The following is a 17402-nucleotide window of genomic DNA, read 5'->3' as shown; positions in this document are numbered from 1 at the left end:
TGAACAAAAGGTTTGATTTCCTATCAAATTTCCAACAGGCGATGGCACCTGTTGTAACATAGACCTCATCCCAGGCCTCTGTTTACTCACTCCAAGTTACGTTTGGGTGTCTTTAGAATTCTACCAGGTCCTGGTGTTTACATGAGATTAGGTGTCCTGTTTGATTCACAGCGCTAGGTGAGGTTGGGTTGCCATGGTGGGCTCTGTTCATTCAGGAGTGTTGGGACTGAAGGTAAACGATGCGCTGGCCGCTGCCACCTGTTATTGTAGGACTAATTAGAGCAGGATATTGCCTCACCTCAATTAGCCTGAACGCTGGCTGGGTATTGTGGGAGGAACGAGAAGGAGAGCCATCTACAGTACCTGAGCTAGAGCGCGTCGCCTGGATCTGACTAACTGTTTGTTCCCACAGAAACGTACTGAGTGTGAGTTATGGAGATGGATCGTGTCGTCTTTTGAGTCCTACTGACACTACTCTCTTGAAGTGAATGGGGTGGTACACCTGCTCATCAAACATTTCATTCCAAAATCATGGGCATTAATATGGAGTTGGCCCCATACCTGCTGCTATAACAGCCTTCACTCTTCTGGGAAGGCTTTCCATTAGACGTTGGAACATTACTGCAGGGACTTGCTTCACTTCAGTCACAAGAGCATTAGTGAAGTCGGGCACTGATGTTGGGTGATTGGGCCTGGCTCGCAGTCAGCATTCCAATTCATCCCAAATGTTTTCGATAGGGTTAAAGTCAGGGTTCTGTGCAGGCCAATCAAGTTCTTTCACACGGATCTCGACAAACCATTTCTGTATGGACCTCGCTTTGTGCACAGGGGCATTGTCGTGCTGAAACCGGAAAGGGCCTTCCCCAAACTGTTGCCACAAAGTTGGAAGCACAGAATCGTCTATAATGTCTTGTATACTGTAGCGTTAAGATTTCCCTTCATTGGAATTAAGGGGCCTAGCCAAAACCATGAAAAACAGCCCCAGACCATTATTCCTTCTCCACCAAACTTTACAGTTGGCACTATGCATTCGGGCAGGTAACATTCTCCTGGCATCCGCCAAACGCAGATTCGTCCGTCTGACTGCCAGATGGTGAAGCATGATTCATCACTCCAGAGTCCAATGGCGGCGAGCTTTAAACCACTCCAGCCGACGCTTGGTATTGGGCGTATTGATCTTAGACTTGTGTGCGGCTGCTTGGCCATGGAAACCCATTTCATGAACAGTTCTTGTGCTGACGTTGCTTCCAGAGGCAGTTTGGAATTCGGTAGTAAGTGTTGCAACTGAGGACAGACGATTTTTACGCGCTACGCTCTTCAGCGGTCCCGTTCTATGAGCTTGTGTGGCCTACCACTTCGCGTCTGAGTCGTTGTTGCTCCTAGACGTTTCCACTTCACAATAACAGCACTTACAGTTGACCAGTGCAGCTCTAGCAGGGCAGAAATTTTACAAACCGACTTGTTGGAATAGTGGCATCCTATGACGGTGCCATGTTGAAAGTCACTGAGCTCTTTAGTAATGTTTTTTATGGGGATTGCATGGCTGTGTGCTCAATTTTATACACCTGTCAGCAACGGGTGTGGCTGAAATAGCCGAATCCACTAATTTGAAGGCATGTCCACGTACTTTTGAAAATATATGGTACATACTGTAGACACTAATAGGGGGAAGCCTTGTTCTCTTTGTGCATTTGTTTTATTCTTCTGTTGAACACCAATATATCATTTAGACTAGAGAACACTCAACACATATTTTATTTTCCAAGGCTAATTTCCGAGTTTGTTTTCATCATCCGCATTGCAAACCTCTTATTTCCTTTTGACTCTCATGCTCTAAGTGGATTTTTTCTTGAATGCAATCCTACCTGTTAACATCCAATGGGCTCCAGACCCACAATGCAGTTGCAGTACGGGAGAGGCCTATTGCTGATTGACACTAACAGCTCTCTTTCTATAATAACTCTAAATGACTGACTCCCCTGGCGCACATAAATAGGCCCGGAATATTTTCAAAAGAAATCATTTAATTACATTTGCTAAGTGGATCAGTCTGGCTCGCGCTGCGTCAGGGCTTTGAGCCATCTCCCCGGCCGTCAGAAGGGGAAAGGGGGGAGAAACGGCGTTTCAATTAGTGGGATTGCCTCATGTTGTGTTGGGCTGCGTCTGTATCCACAGGCTCTGGGACTACTCCAGGACCGAGCAGCCGCTGCTGGAGACGCTGCAGCACCACTCAGAGTTCGTCTGTGGCCTGGACTTCAATCTGCAAATCCCCAACCAGGTCTGTCTCAGTATTGTCTAACTATCATCTCACTGGCCCATGTATTTATCTCAGCCACAGGGCTCAGCCATTGGACACAACCTCTGCGGAAAAAATCGCTACTAGGGGTTCCGACACAGCGACATAACACCACAGTGGACACTTATCCCTGCAGGCCCAGCACGTTCACTTAGAGAAAACACTACTTCTGCCTTTTCCTGAGCTATTTGTTGTACTGAAGAAAACCGTTGCATAGAGTAAATGTATCCTTATAAAGTCCACTGCAATGCTGTTCTATCTATCTATCTATTAGTCTACATTACAGTAGCCAGCATCCATGAATTCAATTCTCCAGTTCTCCACATTCTCCCTCACAAAGTGTTTGATATCAGTCGAGCTATCAATCTAGCTGAGGAGCCATATAATTGAAAACGTCACTCTCACTTCTTCTTATTCCTACCCCCGTACCTAGCCTCTACTGTTGGGACTCTCATGGCTGTTTACATTGTTCAGCCTGAGAGGACTGGAAAATTGACTGATAGGATGTAATAAGCTCTATTGTAAAGGCTAGTCATTACTGGGGATGTCATTTTTCATATGACGCTGATAGCCTTCCTGTATTATTCTCTGGGAAAGAACTGTCACGCACAATTTGGCATAAACACGACTGTGGGTATACAGTGTCCATGGAGCCTGGGGATCTACACACACATACACACACATACACACATCGAACAAACACACCCACATTCCTGGAAACGTTCAAAGTTGACCAGTAAACTACCAGAGTGTTGGTATCTTTCAAGGATTTGATGTAATCTATCACAAGACATCTATTACTTCAGATGATCACAGGTGTCTAATAATATCTGCTCCTCCGTGTGGCTTTATCACCTATGAAATAATTAAATAAGAAAACGTTTCAATAAAGAATGACAAAGCTGTAAAACATTATATATATAACATTATATATATATAACATTATACATATATAATATGTATATATACAGTGGGGAGAACAAGTATTTGATACACTGCCGATTTTGCAGGTTTTCCTACTTACAAAGCATGTAGAGATCTGTAATTTTTATCATAGGTACACTTCAACTGTGAGAGACAAAAATCCAGAAAATCACATTGTATGATTTTTAAGTAATTAATTAGCACTTTATTGCATGACATAAGTATTTGATCACCTACCAACCAGTAAGAATTCTGGCTCTCACAGACCTGTTAGTTTTCCACTCATTACCTGTATTAACTGCACCTGTTTGAACTCATTACCTGTATAAAAGACACCTGTCCACACACTCAATCAAACAGACTCCAACCTCTCCACAATGGCCAAGACCAGAGAGCTGTGTAAGGACTTCAGGGATAAAATTGTAGACCTGCACAAGGCTGGGATGGGCTACCGAACAATAGGCAAGCAGCTTGGTGAGAAGGCAACAACTGTTGGCGCAATTATTAGAAAATGGAAGAAGTTCAAGATGACGGTCAATCACCCTCGGTCTGGGGCTCCATGCAAGATCTCACCTCGTGGGGCATCAATGATCATGAGGAAGGTGAGGGATCAGCCCAGAACTACACGGCAGGACCTGGTCAATGAAGAGAGCTGGGACCACAGTCTCAAAGAAAACCATTAGTAACACACTACGCCGTCATGGATTAAAATCCTGCAGCGCACGCAAGGTCCCCCTGCTCAAGCCAGCGCATGTTCAGGCCCGTCTGAAGTTTGCCAATGACCATCTGGATGATCCAGAGGAGGAATGGGAGAAGGTCATGTGGTCTGATGAGACAAAAATAGAGCTTTTTGGTCTAAACTCCACTCGCCGTGTTTTGGAGGAAGAAGAAGGATGAGTACAACCCCAAGAACACCATCCTAACCGTGAAGCATGGAGGTGGAAACATCATTCTTTGGGGATGCTTTTCTGCAAAGGGGACAGGACAACTGCACCGTATTGAGGGGAGGATGGATGGGGCCATGTATCGCGAGATCTTGGCCAAGAACCTCCTTCCCTCAGTAAGAGCATTGAAGATGGGTCGTGGCTGGGTCTTCCAGCATGACAACGACCCGAAACACACAGCCAGGGCAACTAAGGAGTGGCTCCGTAAGAAGCATCTCAAGGTCCTGGAGTGGCCTAGCCAGTCTCCAGACTTGAACCCAATAGAAAATCTTTGGAGGGAGCTGAAAGTCCGTATTGCCCAGCGACAGCCCTTAAACCTGAAGGATCTGGAGAAGGTCTGTATGGAGGAGTGGGCCAAAATCCCTGCTGCAGTGTGTGCAAACCTGGTCAAGAACTACAGGAAATGTATGATCTCTGTAATTGCAAACGAAGGTTTCTGTACCAAATATTAAGTTCTGCTTTTCTGATGTATCAAATACTTATGTCATGCAATAAAATGCAAATGAATTACTTAAAAATCATACAATGTGATTTTCTGGATTTTTGTTTTAGATTCCGTCTCTCACAGTTGAAGTGTACCTATGATAAAAATGACAGACCTCTACATGCTTTGTAACATAAAATTAGCCTCCCGGGTGGAGCAGTGGTCTAGGGTACTGCATCGCAGCGCTAGCTGTGCCATCAGAGACTCTGGTTTCGCGCCCAGGCTCTGTTGCAGCCGGCCGCGACCGGGAGGTTCGTGGGGCGACGTACAATTGGCCTAGCGTCGTCCGGGTTAGGGAGGGTTTGGCCGGTAGGGATATCCTTGTCTCATCGTGCACCAGCGACTCCTGTGGCGGGCCGGGCGCAGTGCGCGCTAACCAAGGTAGCTAGGTGCACGGTGTTTCCTCCGACACATTGGTGCGGCTGGCTTCCGCGTTGGAGGCGCGCTGTGTTAAGAAGCAGTGCGGCTTGGTTGAGTTGTGTTTCGGAGGACGCATGGCTTTCGACCTTCGTCTCTCCCGAGCCCGTACGGGAGTTGTAGCGATGGGACAAGATAGTAATTACTAACAATTGGATACCACGAAAAGGGGCTAAAAATAAAATAAATAAAATAAAAACATAAAATTGATCAGAAATACAGTGTAGACATTGTTAATGTTATAAATGACTATTGTAGCTGGAAACGGCAGATTTTTTTAATGGAATATCTACATAGGCGTACAGAGGCCCATTATCAGCAACCATCACTCCTGTGTTCCAATGGCACGTTGTATTAGCTTATCCCGGTTTATAATTTTAAAAGGCTAATTGATCATTAGAAAACCCATTTGCAATTATGTTAGCACAGCTGAAAACTGTTGTCCTGATTTAAAGAAGCAATAAAACTGGCCTTCTTTAGACTAGTTGAGTATCTGGAGCATTTCGATTACAGGCTAAAAATGGCCAGAAACAAAGCACTTTCTTCTGAAACTCGTCAGTCTATTCTTGTTCTGAGAAATTAAGGCTATTCCATGCAAGAAATTGCATGGAAACACTAAGTTGACTGTGCCTTTAAACAGCTTGGAAAATTCCAGAAAATTATGTCATGGCTTTAGAAGCTTCTGATATGCTAATTGACATCATTTGAGTCAATTGGAGGTGTACCTGTGGATGTATTTCAAGGCCTACCTTCAAACTCAGTGCCTCTTTGCTTGACATCGTAGGAAAATCAAAAGAAATCAGCCAAGACATCAGAAAACAATTGTAGACCTCCATAAGTCTGGTTCATCCTTGGGAGCATTTTCAAAAATGCCTGAAGGTACCACGTTCATCTGTACAAACAATAGTACGCAAGTATAAACATCATGGGACCACGCAGCGTCATACTGCTCAGAAAGGAGATGCGTTCTGTCTCCTAGAGATGAACATGCTTTGGTGCGAAAAGTGCAAATCAATCCCAGAACAACAGCAAAAGACCTTGTGAAGATGCTAGAGGAGACAGGTACAAAAGTATCTATATCCACAGTAAAACGAGTCCTATATCGGCATAACCTGAAAGGCCGATCAGCAAGGAAGAAGCCACTGCTCCAAAACCGCCATAAAAAAGCCAGACTACGGTTTGCAACTGCACATGGGGACAAAGATCGTACTTTTTGGAGAATGTCCTCTGGTCTGATGAAACAAAAATAGAACTGTTTGGCCATAATGACCATCGTTATGTAGGAAAAAGAGGGAGGCTTGCAAGCCGAAGAACACCATCCCAACCGTGAAGCACGGGGGTGGCAGCATCATGTTGTGGGGGTGTTTTGCTGCAGGAGGGACTGGTGCACTTCACAAAATAGATGGCATCATGAGGTAGGAAAATTATGTGGATATATTGAAGCAACATCTCAAGACATCAGTCAGGAAGTTAAAGCTTGGTCGCAAATGGGTCTTCCAAATGAACATTGACCCCAAGCATACTTCCAAAGTTGTGGCAGAAGGACAACAAAGTCAAGGTATTGGAGTGGCCATCACAAAGCCCTGACATCAATCCTATAGAAAAGTTGTGGGCAGAACTGAAAAAGCACTTTCAAGCAAGGAGGCCTACAAACCTGACTCAGTTACACCAGCTCTGTCAGGAGGAATGGAATTCACCCAACTTATTGTGGGAAGCTTGTGGAAGGCTACCCAAAACGTTTGACCCAAGTGAAACAATTTAAAGGCAATGCTACCAAATACTAATTGAGTGTATGTAAACTTCTGACCCACTGGGAATGTGATAAAAGAAATAAAAGCTGAAATAAATCATTCTCTCTGCTATTATTCTGACATTTCACATTCTTAAAATAAAGTGGTGATCCTAACTGACCTAAGACAGGGCATTTTTACTAGGATTAAATGTCAGGAATTGTGAAAAACTGAGTTTAAATGTATTTGGCTAAGGTGTATGTAAACTTCAGACTCCAAGTGTGTGTACAGGGCCTTCGGAAAGTATTCAGACCCCTTGACTTTTTCCACATTTTGTTACGTTACAGCCTTATTCTAAAATGTTTTACATTGTTATTTTTCAATCTACACATAATACCCCATAATGACAAAACAAGTACAGGTGTTTTAGAAATGTTTGCAAAAAAAATTAAATATTACATTTACATAAGTATTCAGACCCTGTACTCAGTACTTTGTTGAAGTGCCTTTGGCAGAGATTACAGCATTGAGTCTTCTTGGGTATGACGCTACAAGCGTTGCACACCTGTATGTGGGGAGTTTCTCCCATTCTTCTCTGCAGATCCTCTCAAGCTCTGTCAGGTTGGATTGGGAGCATCGCTGCACAGTTATTTTCAGGTCTGTCCAGAGATATTTGATCGGGTTCAAGTCCAGGCTCTGGCTGGGCCCACTCAAGAACATTCAGGGACTTGTCCCGAAGCCACTCCTGCGTTGTCTTGGCTGTGTGCTTAGGGTCGTTGTTTCAATTGACTGATTTCCTTATATGAACTATAACTCAGTAAAGTCTTTGAAATTGTTGCATCTTGAGTTTATATTTTTGTTCAGTATATTATTGTAAATATATATTTTTTTAAACAATCAACTTAGTGAATACCATTGTTGTTCATGAGGGTTTCAGCATGAAATAACCGTAATATTTTGACCATAGTTACGATAGATTGTCATTCATTTTCTGTTAATTACCAAATCTCCTGAAGATTCCGGTAACTTTTAGTAAATTACCATTAGCTTTGCAACCCTACACACACACGGGGCTGCCTGTGGTGCAGTCTTGCCGGGTCTGGACGGTAGTTTCCACAGTCAGGCCTGACGTCAGCACATAGTGATGGATGAAAGACAGCAGGTCAGAACTGTCAGTGAGACATCACAGCCAGGCTCTGACTCAGATATCAGCATTCAAATACTGCACAGTTCATTTCTCCACCTACATCACACACTAATACAGGATACCTCAACTGTGCATATTTTAGTAAAGGAATTAGACTAAGACATCTATTTGTTCAAAGTTTGTGTCAGCATATCCTTTTTGGATTACCTTGAGGATGATCTTGAGGTATTTTTTCTCCTTCTTCTGGCAGAAGTACATTTCGGGGAAAAAAGTAGATGTGTTTAACATTCAGTTTTTAAGCAGTGGGAATGGCATCTCAGTCATCCATTTAGGTCCTGTACTTTACATAATTTCAGTTACCGCCGTAAAGTTGTGTAAATGTAAACACTTTTTAAGGATACGCCTGCACTTGGAACAGTAATCAAAATTACTGAGATACCCCGCTTCTAATTATTATGAATGATGACGTCCCCTGAGCCAAACTCGTCTGGGGGCTGAAAATCTCTTTCTGGCAGATGTTTGCCCGTTGCACATCTACTGCTACCAATGGAAGTCGTGCCTACCCAGCATAGCTACACAAAAGCTTGCTTGGCACTCCAACCAATTTGTTGGGATAAGTGTATTTTTTCAAGCATACATTTTTCCTAATTTATTCTTTCAGGCACAGGTTTGTCTGTTGCCAACCTGCGGGGGTGCAGGAGGGTACGGTTACCTGTGCCAGGAAGAGGGAGCATACAGTATCGGAGCGGGTGAAAACTCCTACAGCAGTGTTTCTCTCCCGCCCCCCCATCAGTGGAGAGAATAAACCGTAGGCTAACGCACATAACCTCTATCTCAACATGCCAAGAAGATACAGCCTTTACACAGCCCACTACCCTCTCCAGTCTCCACATGACTGGAAGTCTCCTACAGTACAGACCCCAACCGTCTCCCTCTACCAACACACAGCACATCACTGCACACACCCCCTTAACCTCACCCCAGCTAATGTGCCGAGTGGTCCCCCACCCTCCCTCAGGGTAATGCTGCATGTAGTCACACGTGTCTGATTGATCCCCTCTCTCCAGGTTGTGCTCGCCTCTGACCAGCTGTATTGTCGTTGTGCTGTGAAGCGCACCACACCACACACCACAGCAGCCTCCCCTGCATAGACCCTCCAAACTGCAGCAATTACATGTTAACAGCTCCTTACAGAGGAGCAAGAGTTAAGCTGCTTGGATGCCAGGCAGGAGTAATACATCACAGAGGGGAGAATATGACAGATATTCTAACATCCAGAGGAAATTCAGGGAGAGACTCAAAGTTTTCTTCCCCTAGAATAGTTTGGAGAAATCCGGTTTTGGAGAAAGTTGAAGTATAGGATTGGACCTCTCCGCTCTCTGCCACTCAGCAGGGACTGGAGACAGGGACACCCCTCAGGGGTCATTCCTCCTCCTCTTCCTCCTTTACCCTCCAGACTGCTGCAGCGCTGGCCTCTCTGTGGCTTTCACTTTGTTTTGCAGTAAAGTAATTAATGGAGGCCATTTTTTTTCCTTTAATGGCTGAGTCACGGGCTGGTCTGCTTGGCAGTGAGGCAGATTCTCCTCTCTGTAGTACTCAAGAATAATTAATTCCCCCCCCTCCCACCAAGGTAAGGAGAGGAGAGGAAAGAGCTAAATGAAGTATGGCGCTCTGCTGGAGACATATTTCTTCAGAGCTATATCATACTGGCAGAATTCTATAGCACCATGTTTGTTATTTTATGGCCCTCCATACTTTATTGTTAATAAAAGATAAATAAACTTAGCCTTGTATTTAAATATATGTGGACAGATAGGCCAGTATATCATTTATCGTGTGTGAAGACTTTTGACTGCCGTGCCACAGAGCTTTTTGTCTTTGGGGCTAAAAAGCCCTGATCAATTTGCCATGCTATTGAATAGCATTTTCATTGTCTTTATAAAGACTAAATGAAAGTGGACAGTGTGTAATTTAGTTGATAACCATGACATTCTGTACTTCTGATAGAGTTCAAACTAATAACGAACCCCACTAAGGCTCAAAAACATGTTTACACATTGTTGAAAAGGCAATTTGACGTCTTTTGAGGCGTCAAAGCAATGACTCTGCTTGAAAAGCCAATCTCCACTCAGACACTGTACCCGCAGTATACAGAGTGATATTGAAAATGTCTAAACAGTATGTGCAATTCTGTCTGAACAACAAAAAAATGTGTCCTCACACCAAGACACTATAAAATGTTCACTGCTATTATAGGAACAGCAGACAATTGTGTACCAAAACTACCCTCAACACTCTCTATCCGACTCTGAAATCCCGCCCATTGTGTGAATGTGACTGACCATACAAGTCACATGCATCCTAATATATCATAGTCCTCTGTCTGACTCCAGTTTGAAACCCAACAAAGACACATTTTCTTATCATGTGAAATCACATGAGGACGTCATCTCCATCACTCGGATCACGTGGAATCTAATTTTGATTAGTGCAATCTGTCTTTGTGTCCACAGGTGGTGGACTGCTCCTGGGATGAGACGGTAAAAATCTACACACCTCTATGCCTGGCTGACCCTCCGCCTAGCGCACGGTAGAGAGCTCATAATTGCCCTGCCGCAAGGAACGGGAGAGAGGACTTTTAGTTTTCAATCATGGCCGTGGCGTTTGCCAAAGCTTCACTGCGGCTTTCATAATGATTCTAAAAGGGGGGCTGTGGGAACGCGTCATCCTAGCCCGCACACACAACAGAGTCTGAATACAGATGGGAAAGCAGGGATTCCTCCCCGTCTGTCCATCAGAGAGAGATGGGAATCTGAAGGTTGCTCAACTTAAACACGTGCCAACAAAATGCCTGATGATCTGCTGTTTTTCCTTATTGTTGGTAGAATGCTTGTCCTTATTGTTGGTAGAACGCTTGTCCTTATTGTTGGTAGAATGTATGGTCATATTGGTGTATTTAGTGACAGTGTACTGATTTAGTGAGGGGTTGAAATGCATTTGATAATTTACTTAATTTCTCTGGGTCCTCTACCAAAGAGGAACAAACCTGGCCATATAGCTCAACACACAGGCTTGAACTCTATCCATGATCCTGTAAGACTTTACATTGCATTAAAATGTTCATTCTACGAATTTGAAAGTAAATGTCATGAATCTGACAGAATGTTCTCTGTGCCCTGGTGGGAGAGGTGAGGGGAGAGAGCCCTAATTTAGCCCTCAGCAATCCCAGCTTTATGCTGCTTTATGCATATGAGTTGGGCTGCCGATTGGTGCAGCGTTCTAAGGCACTGCATCTCAGTGCTAGAGGCGTCACTACAGACCCTTGTTCGATTCCAGGCTGTATCACAACTGGCCGTGATTGGGAGACCAATTGGGCGGCGCACAGCGTCGTTAGAGTTTGGCCGACATTGTAAATAATAATTTGTTCTTAACTGACTTACCTAGTTCAATAAAGGTTCAATAAAATACAAAATAAAAGCTGTTGAGGCCTGAACCAAATGTTCTCTGGAGACCGTGGTTTTTTTTTTCTGTGTGAGTACATTTCATAATAAAAGTGACTGCACACAGGCGGGCTGTCTGGCATTGCACCAATCTGAAATAGGCTCCAACTCTCTTGGAATTAGTATTTTACAATCTTCTTTGCTATTGCTTCTTTTTCTGCATATAGACTGCATTCATTGTCTTTCACCAGTTTATTATTTTGCCTATAGGCCTACGTTTATTTTAGTGTTTGTTTGTTTTGGTTTCTTTATGTTTGTCTTATCACGATTTGCTTAGCGCTATGGACTAAATGGCAATCACACTGGATGCATTCTTATCACACTTAATTCCTACTGGTCGACATGGGAAAACTAACAGGGGAAATATATAAACTGAATGTGCCTTTCTTTGCTTAAAATGTGATTTAATCATGAAACATACTAACTTTATGCCTATTTTATTTTGATTATCCTCCATAATTTGGATTTTTCACACTGGAAGCTGAATTGTCGTGGTCAAAATCAATCTACAGAGATAGTTTTTAAAAATACATCAGAGACGGTAATGCATGATAAAGATAGCACTACAATTTAGCGGTCTAATTTACGGCGATTTCATGCGTTTGCAAAGCGTTGTAATTGGTCCGAGGACTGCAATATGTAAATAAAACAGCCTGGTAAAGTCCTTCAAAGTAAGTGGGCTGGTTCCTACGTCCGTTATTGTGGGTAAAAGGCAACCAACCATAGTTGCGGCAAATGGCAAATGTGTTATTCAACATGGCAACTTAAGCGCTCAAGTGTTGCGCCCATGCAGCTCTGTTCTAGAGGTAATATACTGTCGGGTTTACCCATATGCACTGTAGTTTACTTCTTTCACAACAGCTCACCTCGCAGTCTCTGTGCTGTATCCAACAGCATGTGACACAAAAGTAAGTAAGCTAGAACCTCGCGAACAGAAAATGTGGTTTAATTGATGAAAAACGCATATTCAAACATTTGCGTCAACATTCCCAAGCTCTTTTTTTTATCTTCAACGTTTTGGGACCAGCCTTTATTTGTTTTACGGACCCCGTTATATTGAAAGGTCCTGCTTGCAATCGATTTTTTTCTTGACATTCATAACTTGGACATTTACAGCTGTGCTCTCAAGGGGAAAGGCTGTACAGTATACACTTTATTCAAAGGGACTGAGCGCACAATAAGGACTCGCCGTTATCTCCCCTGTCTTGCTCTTGCGTAAAGGGAAATTCAAGGCAACCATGGAAGTTTGTAAAGGTCGTTTACTTGGTATCTCCGTCGCTGTTGCTCATGGATTTTTCTCGGGATCGTTGAACATTTTGCTAAAATTTCTCATCACGACTTATAACTTCAACTACCTCACTCTCATCCAGTGCCTCACCAGCACGCTGGCGGCGGTTACACTGGAGATACTGAGGAGACTGGGCAAAGTAGACATACCTCCGTTCAGCCTTCAACTAGCCAAAGTCTTCGGAGGTGTTTGTATTCTGTCCACATTACAATCCACTCTAACACTATGGTCTCTCAGAGGACTGAGTCTACCCATGTATGTGGTTTTCAAACGTTGTCTACCGTTGGCCACCCTGGGTATCGGCGTGTGCATTCTGAAGAACGGAACCCCATCAGTGGGGGTCATAACGGCGGTGATCATCACTACTGGAGGAGCAGCTTTAGCTGGTAAAATTACACGTATTATTATATCATACTTATACAACAAGTTAAGTAGGAACGAAACATGATTTATTCTAAATTGCCTATCCATATGGTGCACATTACGCAGTTGAAAGTGGTGAGTGTATGGGCTTCAAACTACTGCATACAACCGATAATTCATCCTAGAGTCAATATTACATATACACCAACCGGCCCACTGGGCACAGACGTCATTTCAAGGTTTTGTTGTGATTTAAGTCTGGTTGAGTTCTCAACTAACTTGAGTTCAAGTAAAACACAAGTCACTATGTCATTGGATTTAGATAAATATTTAAAAAATCTAAATTCCCTTTTCAGTTGATTACTTTTTGCAAATCCAATCCGTTTTCTACTTTGATTCAATGTCATCACATATGTATATCGTTTTTTTTTTATGACGTGGAAACTGTTGATTCAACCAGTTTTTGCCTACTGGGGATTACAACAAAAAACGAGTTAAAAAAGGGATTCGTGTTTTCTAAAAAGGTGCCATTGTAAAGTATACAGATGCAGAAGTTCTGAATGTTGCTGATACTGTGAGGAAAATTCACCACCTTGCTCTGTCCCCATTGCACCATCATATGGATAGGATGTGTTAAAGATGTCTCCACACTACTTTAGAATAACTTTCAGACGAGCCATTACATCCGCACAGCAAATTGGCCAGTGTTACCTAGTGTTGATTTTTCAGAGTAAAATTTCTAGACTTGATTCATGAGTTAAATTAAATCTGTGGAGTTGGACTTATCACACCCGTTACTGAGATGGTTATTCCAGTTTAAATGGTTTAGGTAGTCTCATTGAGCTATCTTCCTTACCTTGGCAGTCATTCTGAATGCAGATTGCAGGTGATTAGAAGTTCAAATTGTTGGATATCCTCAGCCACTCTGGATAGATTCCAATAGGAATTACATATCACTTTGCAAGCCAGCATAAACTTGCCTGATTTGGCCTCCAAACACAGAGTTTCAGACCACTGCGTTAGGGTAAGGTCTTATGATATGTGTAATGTGTTGCCATAAAGAGTTTAATTTCAATGATAACATATTCACACGGGCAATGACTTGATGAAGGCTACAGGACTGAATGCTATGGAATGCAATAACCATGTTTCTGTCACTATCAAACACAGTCATGGATGGTACTGGTAACTCCACAATTCATGGAAAGGCACACTGGGAAATATGCAAATAAGGCTTTACACCCTACAGTGTTAAAGCAACACCCCAAAACAAGTTACTGCAACACTACAGGGGTTAATTCTCTAACACTGAGAAAGTGTAATAGCATTAGCTCTAAGCAAAGTGTTAGTAAAGTGTGGACCCATATAGACTGAAAAAGTGTTATATTTAACACTCAGAGAGCTGATTAAACACTGGATAATTTTACAATAAGGAAGTTTTGAGAGAAAAATAATCACATTTTTTTTTTGCTATTCTCACCACTGCGGTTCTTATTGTGACACGGTGTCTGTGTTTACTCAGGGTCTGGTGACGTGATGGGTGATCCGTTTGGCTACGTGACGGGCGTCCTGGCTGTGATCATCCACGCCTCCTACCTGGTCCTGATCCAGAAGACCAGCATAGACAGTGAATATGGCCCCCTCACAGCCCAGTACTCCATCGCCATCATGGCCTCCCCAGTTCTCTTAATCTGCTCCATCGTCAGCATGGACTCCATCAACATGTGGAGCTACACGGGCTGGAGTAACCCTTTCATCTCTGGCATCTTCTCCATCTGCATCCTCATCGGCTGTGCCATGAATTTCACCACGCTGCAATGCACCTATATCAACTCGGCCGTCACCACCAGCTTCGTGGGCGTGGTAAAGAGCATCGCCACCATCACAGTGGGCATGGTGGCCTTCAGCGACGTGGAGCCCACCAGGCTGTTTGTAGCCGGCGTGGTGGTCAACACGGTGGGTTCCATCACCTACTGTATCGTCAAGTACTTTGAGACCAGGAGGAAGACCCTCTACCAGGACCTGGAGGAGCAAAGCAAGGACGAAACTCTGCCTGGACAGCCTTACATCGAGAAGAAGCCACCCAACGGAGACCTGGAGCCCCTGCCCAATGGTCGCAGAGAGTCTGACGGAGGAACGATCGAAAGATCTTTCCCCACACAGGAGCACCTACTCAACGATCAGCGCCTCAGTGACAACCCACCTCAAGACACCAGCAACAGTATGGAGTTTGTAGAACTCCAGAGAGAGGCCTTCCATAGCGAGAACCGGGCCAGCCAGTCTGTGAGTGACAGTTATGTGGGGGTGTGGAGGTCCATCCGTAACCTGAAGTTCTTGAAGAAAGACACCTTAATAGAGAATATGGAGGTGCAGAGCCCTTGATGGGGAATCTCTATTTTCAAAGGATGCATGTTTTGTCAGTCCTTTATGTTTGTATCTTTTTTCTGTTTGTTTGTAAGACTGCTTTGACATTGCGCACCGATGAATGTCTTGAGATCCGTTTTTTTTTCTGGCACACATGCTCTTATGGAAGCAAAAAAATATTTTTGAGAAGAGGGAATGTTTATATGAACTTGATAAAAATACTGACTATTCTTAAAAAAAACATTTGTTTAAATGTTTTATATTGATTTTATCAGTCATATTAATAACAGGTGAATAATTGATAGTACATCGGGTAAGGTTGAAATTGATATGTTATGACATGTTATAAAAATAGGAATAATTTACTTGCACGTAATGTTACTGCCTATCCTGATTCTGTATGGTCCATGAATTGTGATGTTTGGCAAGTGAAGAGCAATAGCAACTGCCATTTGCATGAACAATGCAAAAGTTAATTTAAACCATTTTTATGAAACTTCCACTGTGATGTTCGCTTCTTCTTTATGATAAAACCATTAGAGTGAAATGCATGGTAATTGTTTGAGCCATATTGCCTTTCCGTTGAGGAATCTTTTTGAATTACCAACAATAGATAGCTGTTGTGATAAGGTTCACTTATTATCAACACAATATAGACGTACTGAAAGCGTCTCCCAGGGGCAGATTGTGAGGACATCATTATGAGTAGACCACATCGATCTTTAATGTCAACATTAGATTGGAAAGAGAATTACTTCTGTCTCTACAGAACACATGGCTCATTAGTCAAAGTAAACCACAACAATTCCCGTAGAGAAGGTCTGAGCTGTTGAAGAAAATACTGCTATTTCACATCACCCCCAAGGAGGATTCCTGTGTCGTGATTCAAAGTAATACTGTATACATATCTGAAAGCTAATGCATTTTCCAGCATGTTTTAGAATACTTCCTTATCTAAATGCATGCAGTGAGAGGATGTTTGTGTCCTTCCAGAGTACCTGCAGTGGAGAGGAGAGGGAGAAGCGTGAGCAATCTGTCCCCTTACCAACCAGAAAGAGGCCTGCAGTCAGCACTTTAGCTGCAGGAAAATCCATCCCAAAGTGCCTTTGAAATCCTTCAGTGGGACTCTGGAAGTACAGATAGACCAGGAAAAAAATAACTGGACTTGGAAAATAAAAAATAAATAGGTGATTCTGATTGAGAAAGGGGAGTTTTTTCACATCCTCTCCTTTTGGGGGGAAATAGAGATGAATTCAGACAAATGTACAGGAAAGGAAACAACATGCACACATCTGAGTGGTTTTTAAATTAAACAATATTCAACATTGGATCGTCTGCTGCACTCCAATATTGTCTACTTTCAATTATGTTATCTAGGTATTTCTCTATGTAGACCACCGTTTGTGGAATCAATCCCAGAGTGATATTTAAACACCTCATTAACCAAATCTGCATGGATTCTCCATACAATCCATAGAATCCATACCATACAGCTACACTTTCTAATTTTGGCCTGCCCATCACCACAGCCTCTATCTAATCCTCCTTTATGTGATAGGCAAAAGGTACTTTAATAAAAAGGCCATCTGTTTTGGAGACGTTAATTCCAATTTCCCATTATTGCTAGCAAAAAGTTTACTGGAAGTATTTTACTAAGATATGCCATGGTAGAGAGAGAGTCATATTTCCATAAAATGGAAAACAAAGCCTGTAATGACACACTTTTTTGTGAATTCAATAAATGTGAGCTTGAACATTACAGACTATTGCAATTAGGGACATCAGTCTGCAGAAGTCCTTTGAGGACCTGAAGAAAGGGCATTATGCTGTGTGTGACGAGCACTTTGAAGAGTGTTTTATTCTGACATCTATCTTTGTCAATAAAATACATTTCAGTAAAATGAAACTGAACTTTTCTGGTAAAAATGTCTCTTTCAACAGGGTT

General features: G+C 42.9%; 2 protein-coding genes across 3 annotated transcripts in view; both read left to right on the top strand.

The window, feature by feature from the left end:
• pex7 (peroxisomal biogenesis factor 7) overlaps window positions 1-11440 on the top strand; it is a 33500-nt gene extending 22060 nt beyond the window's left edge. For both annotated transcript variants that reach the window (XM_055884775.1, XM_055884774.1), the window contains exons 9-10: window positions 2176-2278; window positions 10456-11440. In XM_055884775.1, the coding sequence (XP_055740750.1) occupies window positions 2176-2278; window positions 10456-10536 (184 nt within the window). In that variant the 3' untranslated portion in view covers window positions 10537-11440. The remainder of the gene's footprint in view (window positions 1-2175; window positions 2279-10455) is intronic.
• Window positions 11441-12022: 582 nt separating this feature from the next.
• slc35d3 (solute carrier family 35 member D3) lies at window positions 12023-15957 on the top strand. Its single transcript, XM_055884773.1, has 2 exons — window positions 12023-13116; window positions 14616-15957. Exons 1-2 carry the CDS (start codon window positions 12681-12683, stop codon window positions 15473-15475), a joined length of 1296 nt encoding a protein of 431 aa, XP_055740748.1. The 5' UTR covers window positions 12023-12680; the 3' UTR covers window positions 15476-15957.
• Window positions 15958-17402: the final 1445 nt, after the last annotated feature.

This window comes from Salvelinus fontinalis, chromosome 27 (assembly GCF_029448725.1).
Source record: "Salvelinus fontinalis isolate EN_2023a chromosome 27, ASM2944872v1, whole genome shotgun sequence".
NCBI classification, from domain to species: Eukaryota; Metazoa; Chordata; class Actinopteri; order Salmoniformes; family Salmonidae; genus Salvelinus; species Salvelinus fontinalis.
The sequence above is the reverse complement of the archived record's forward strand: the minus strand, read 5'-3'. Positions and strand labels throughout refer to the sequence as shown.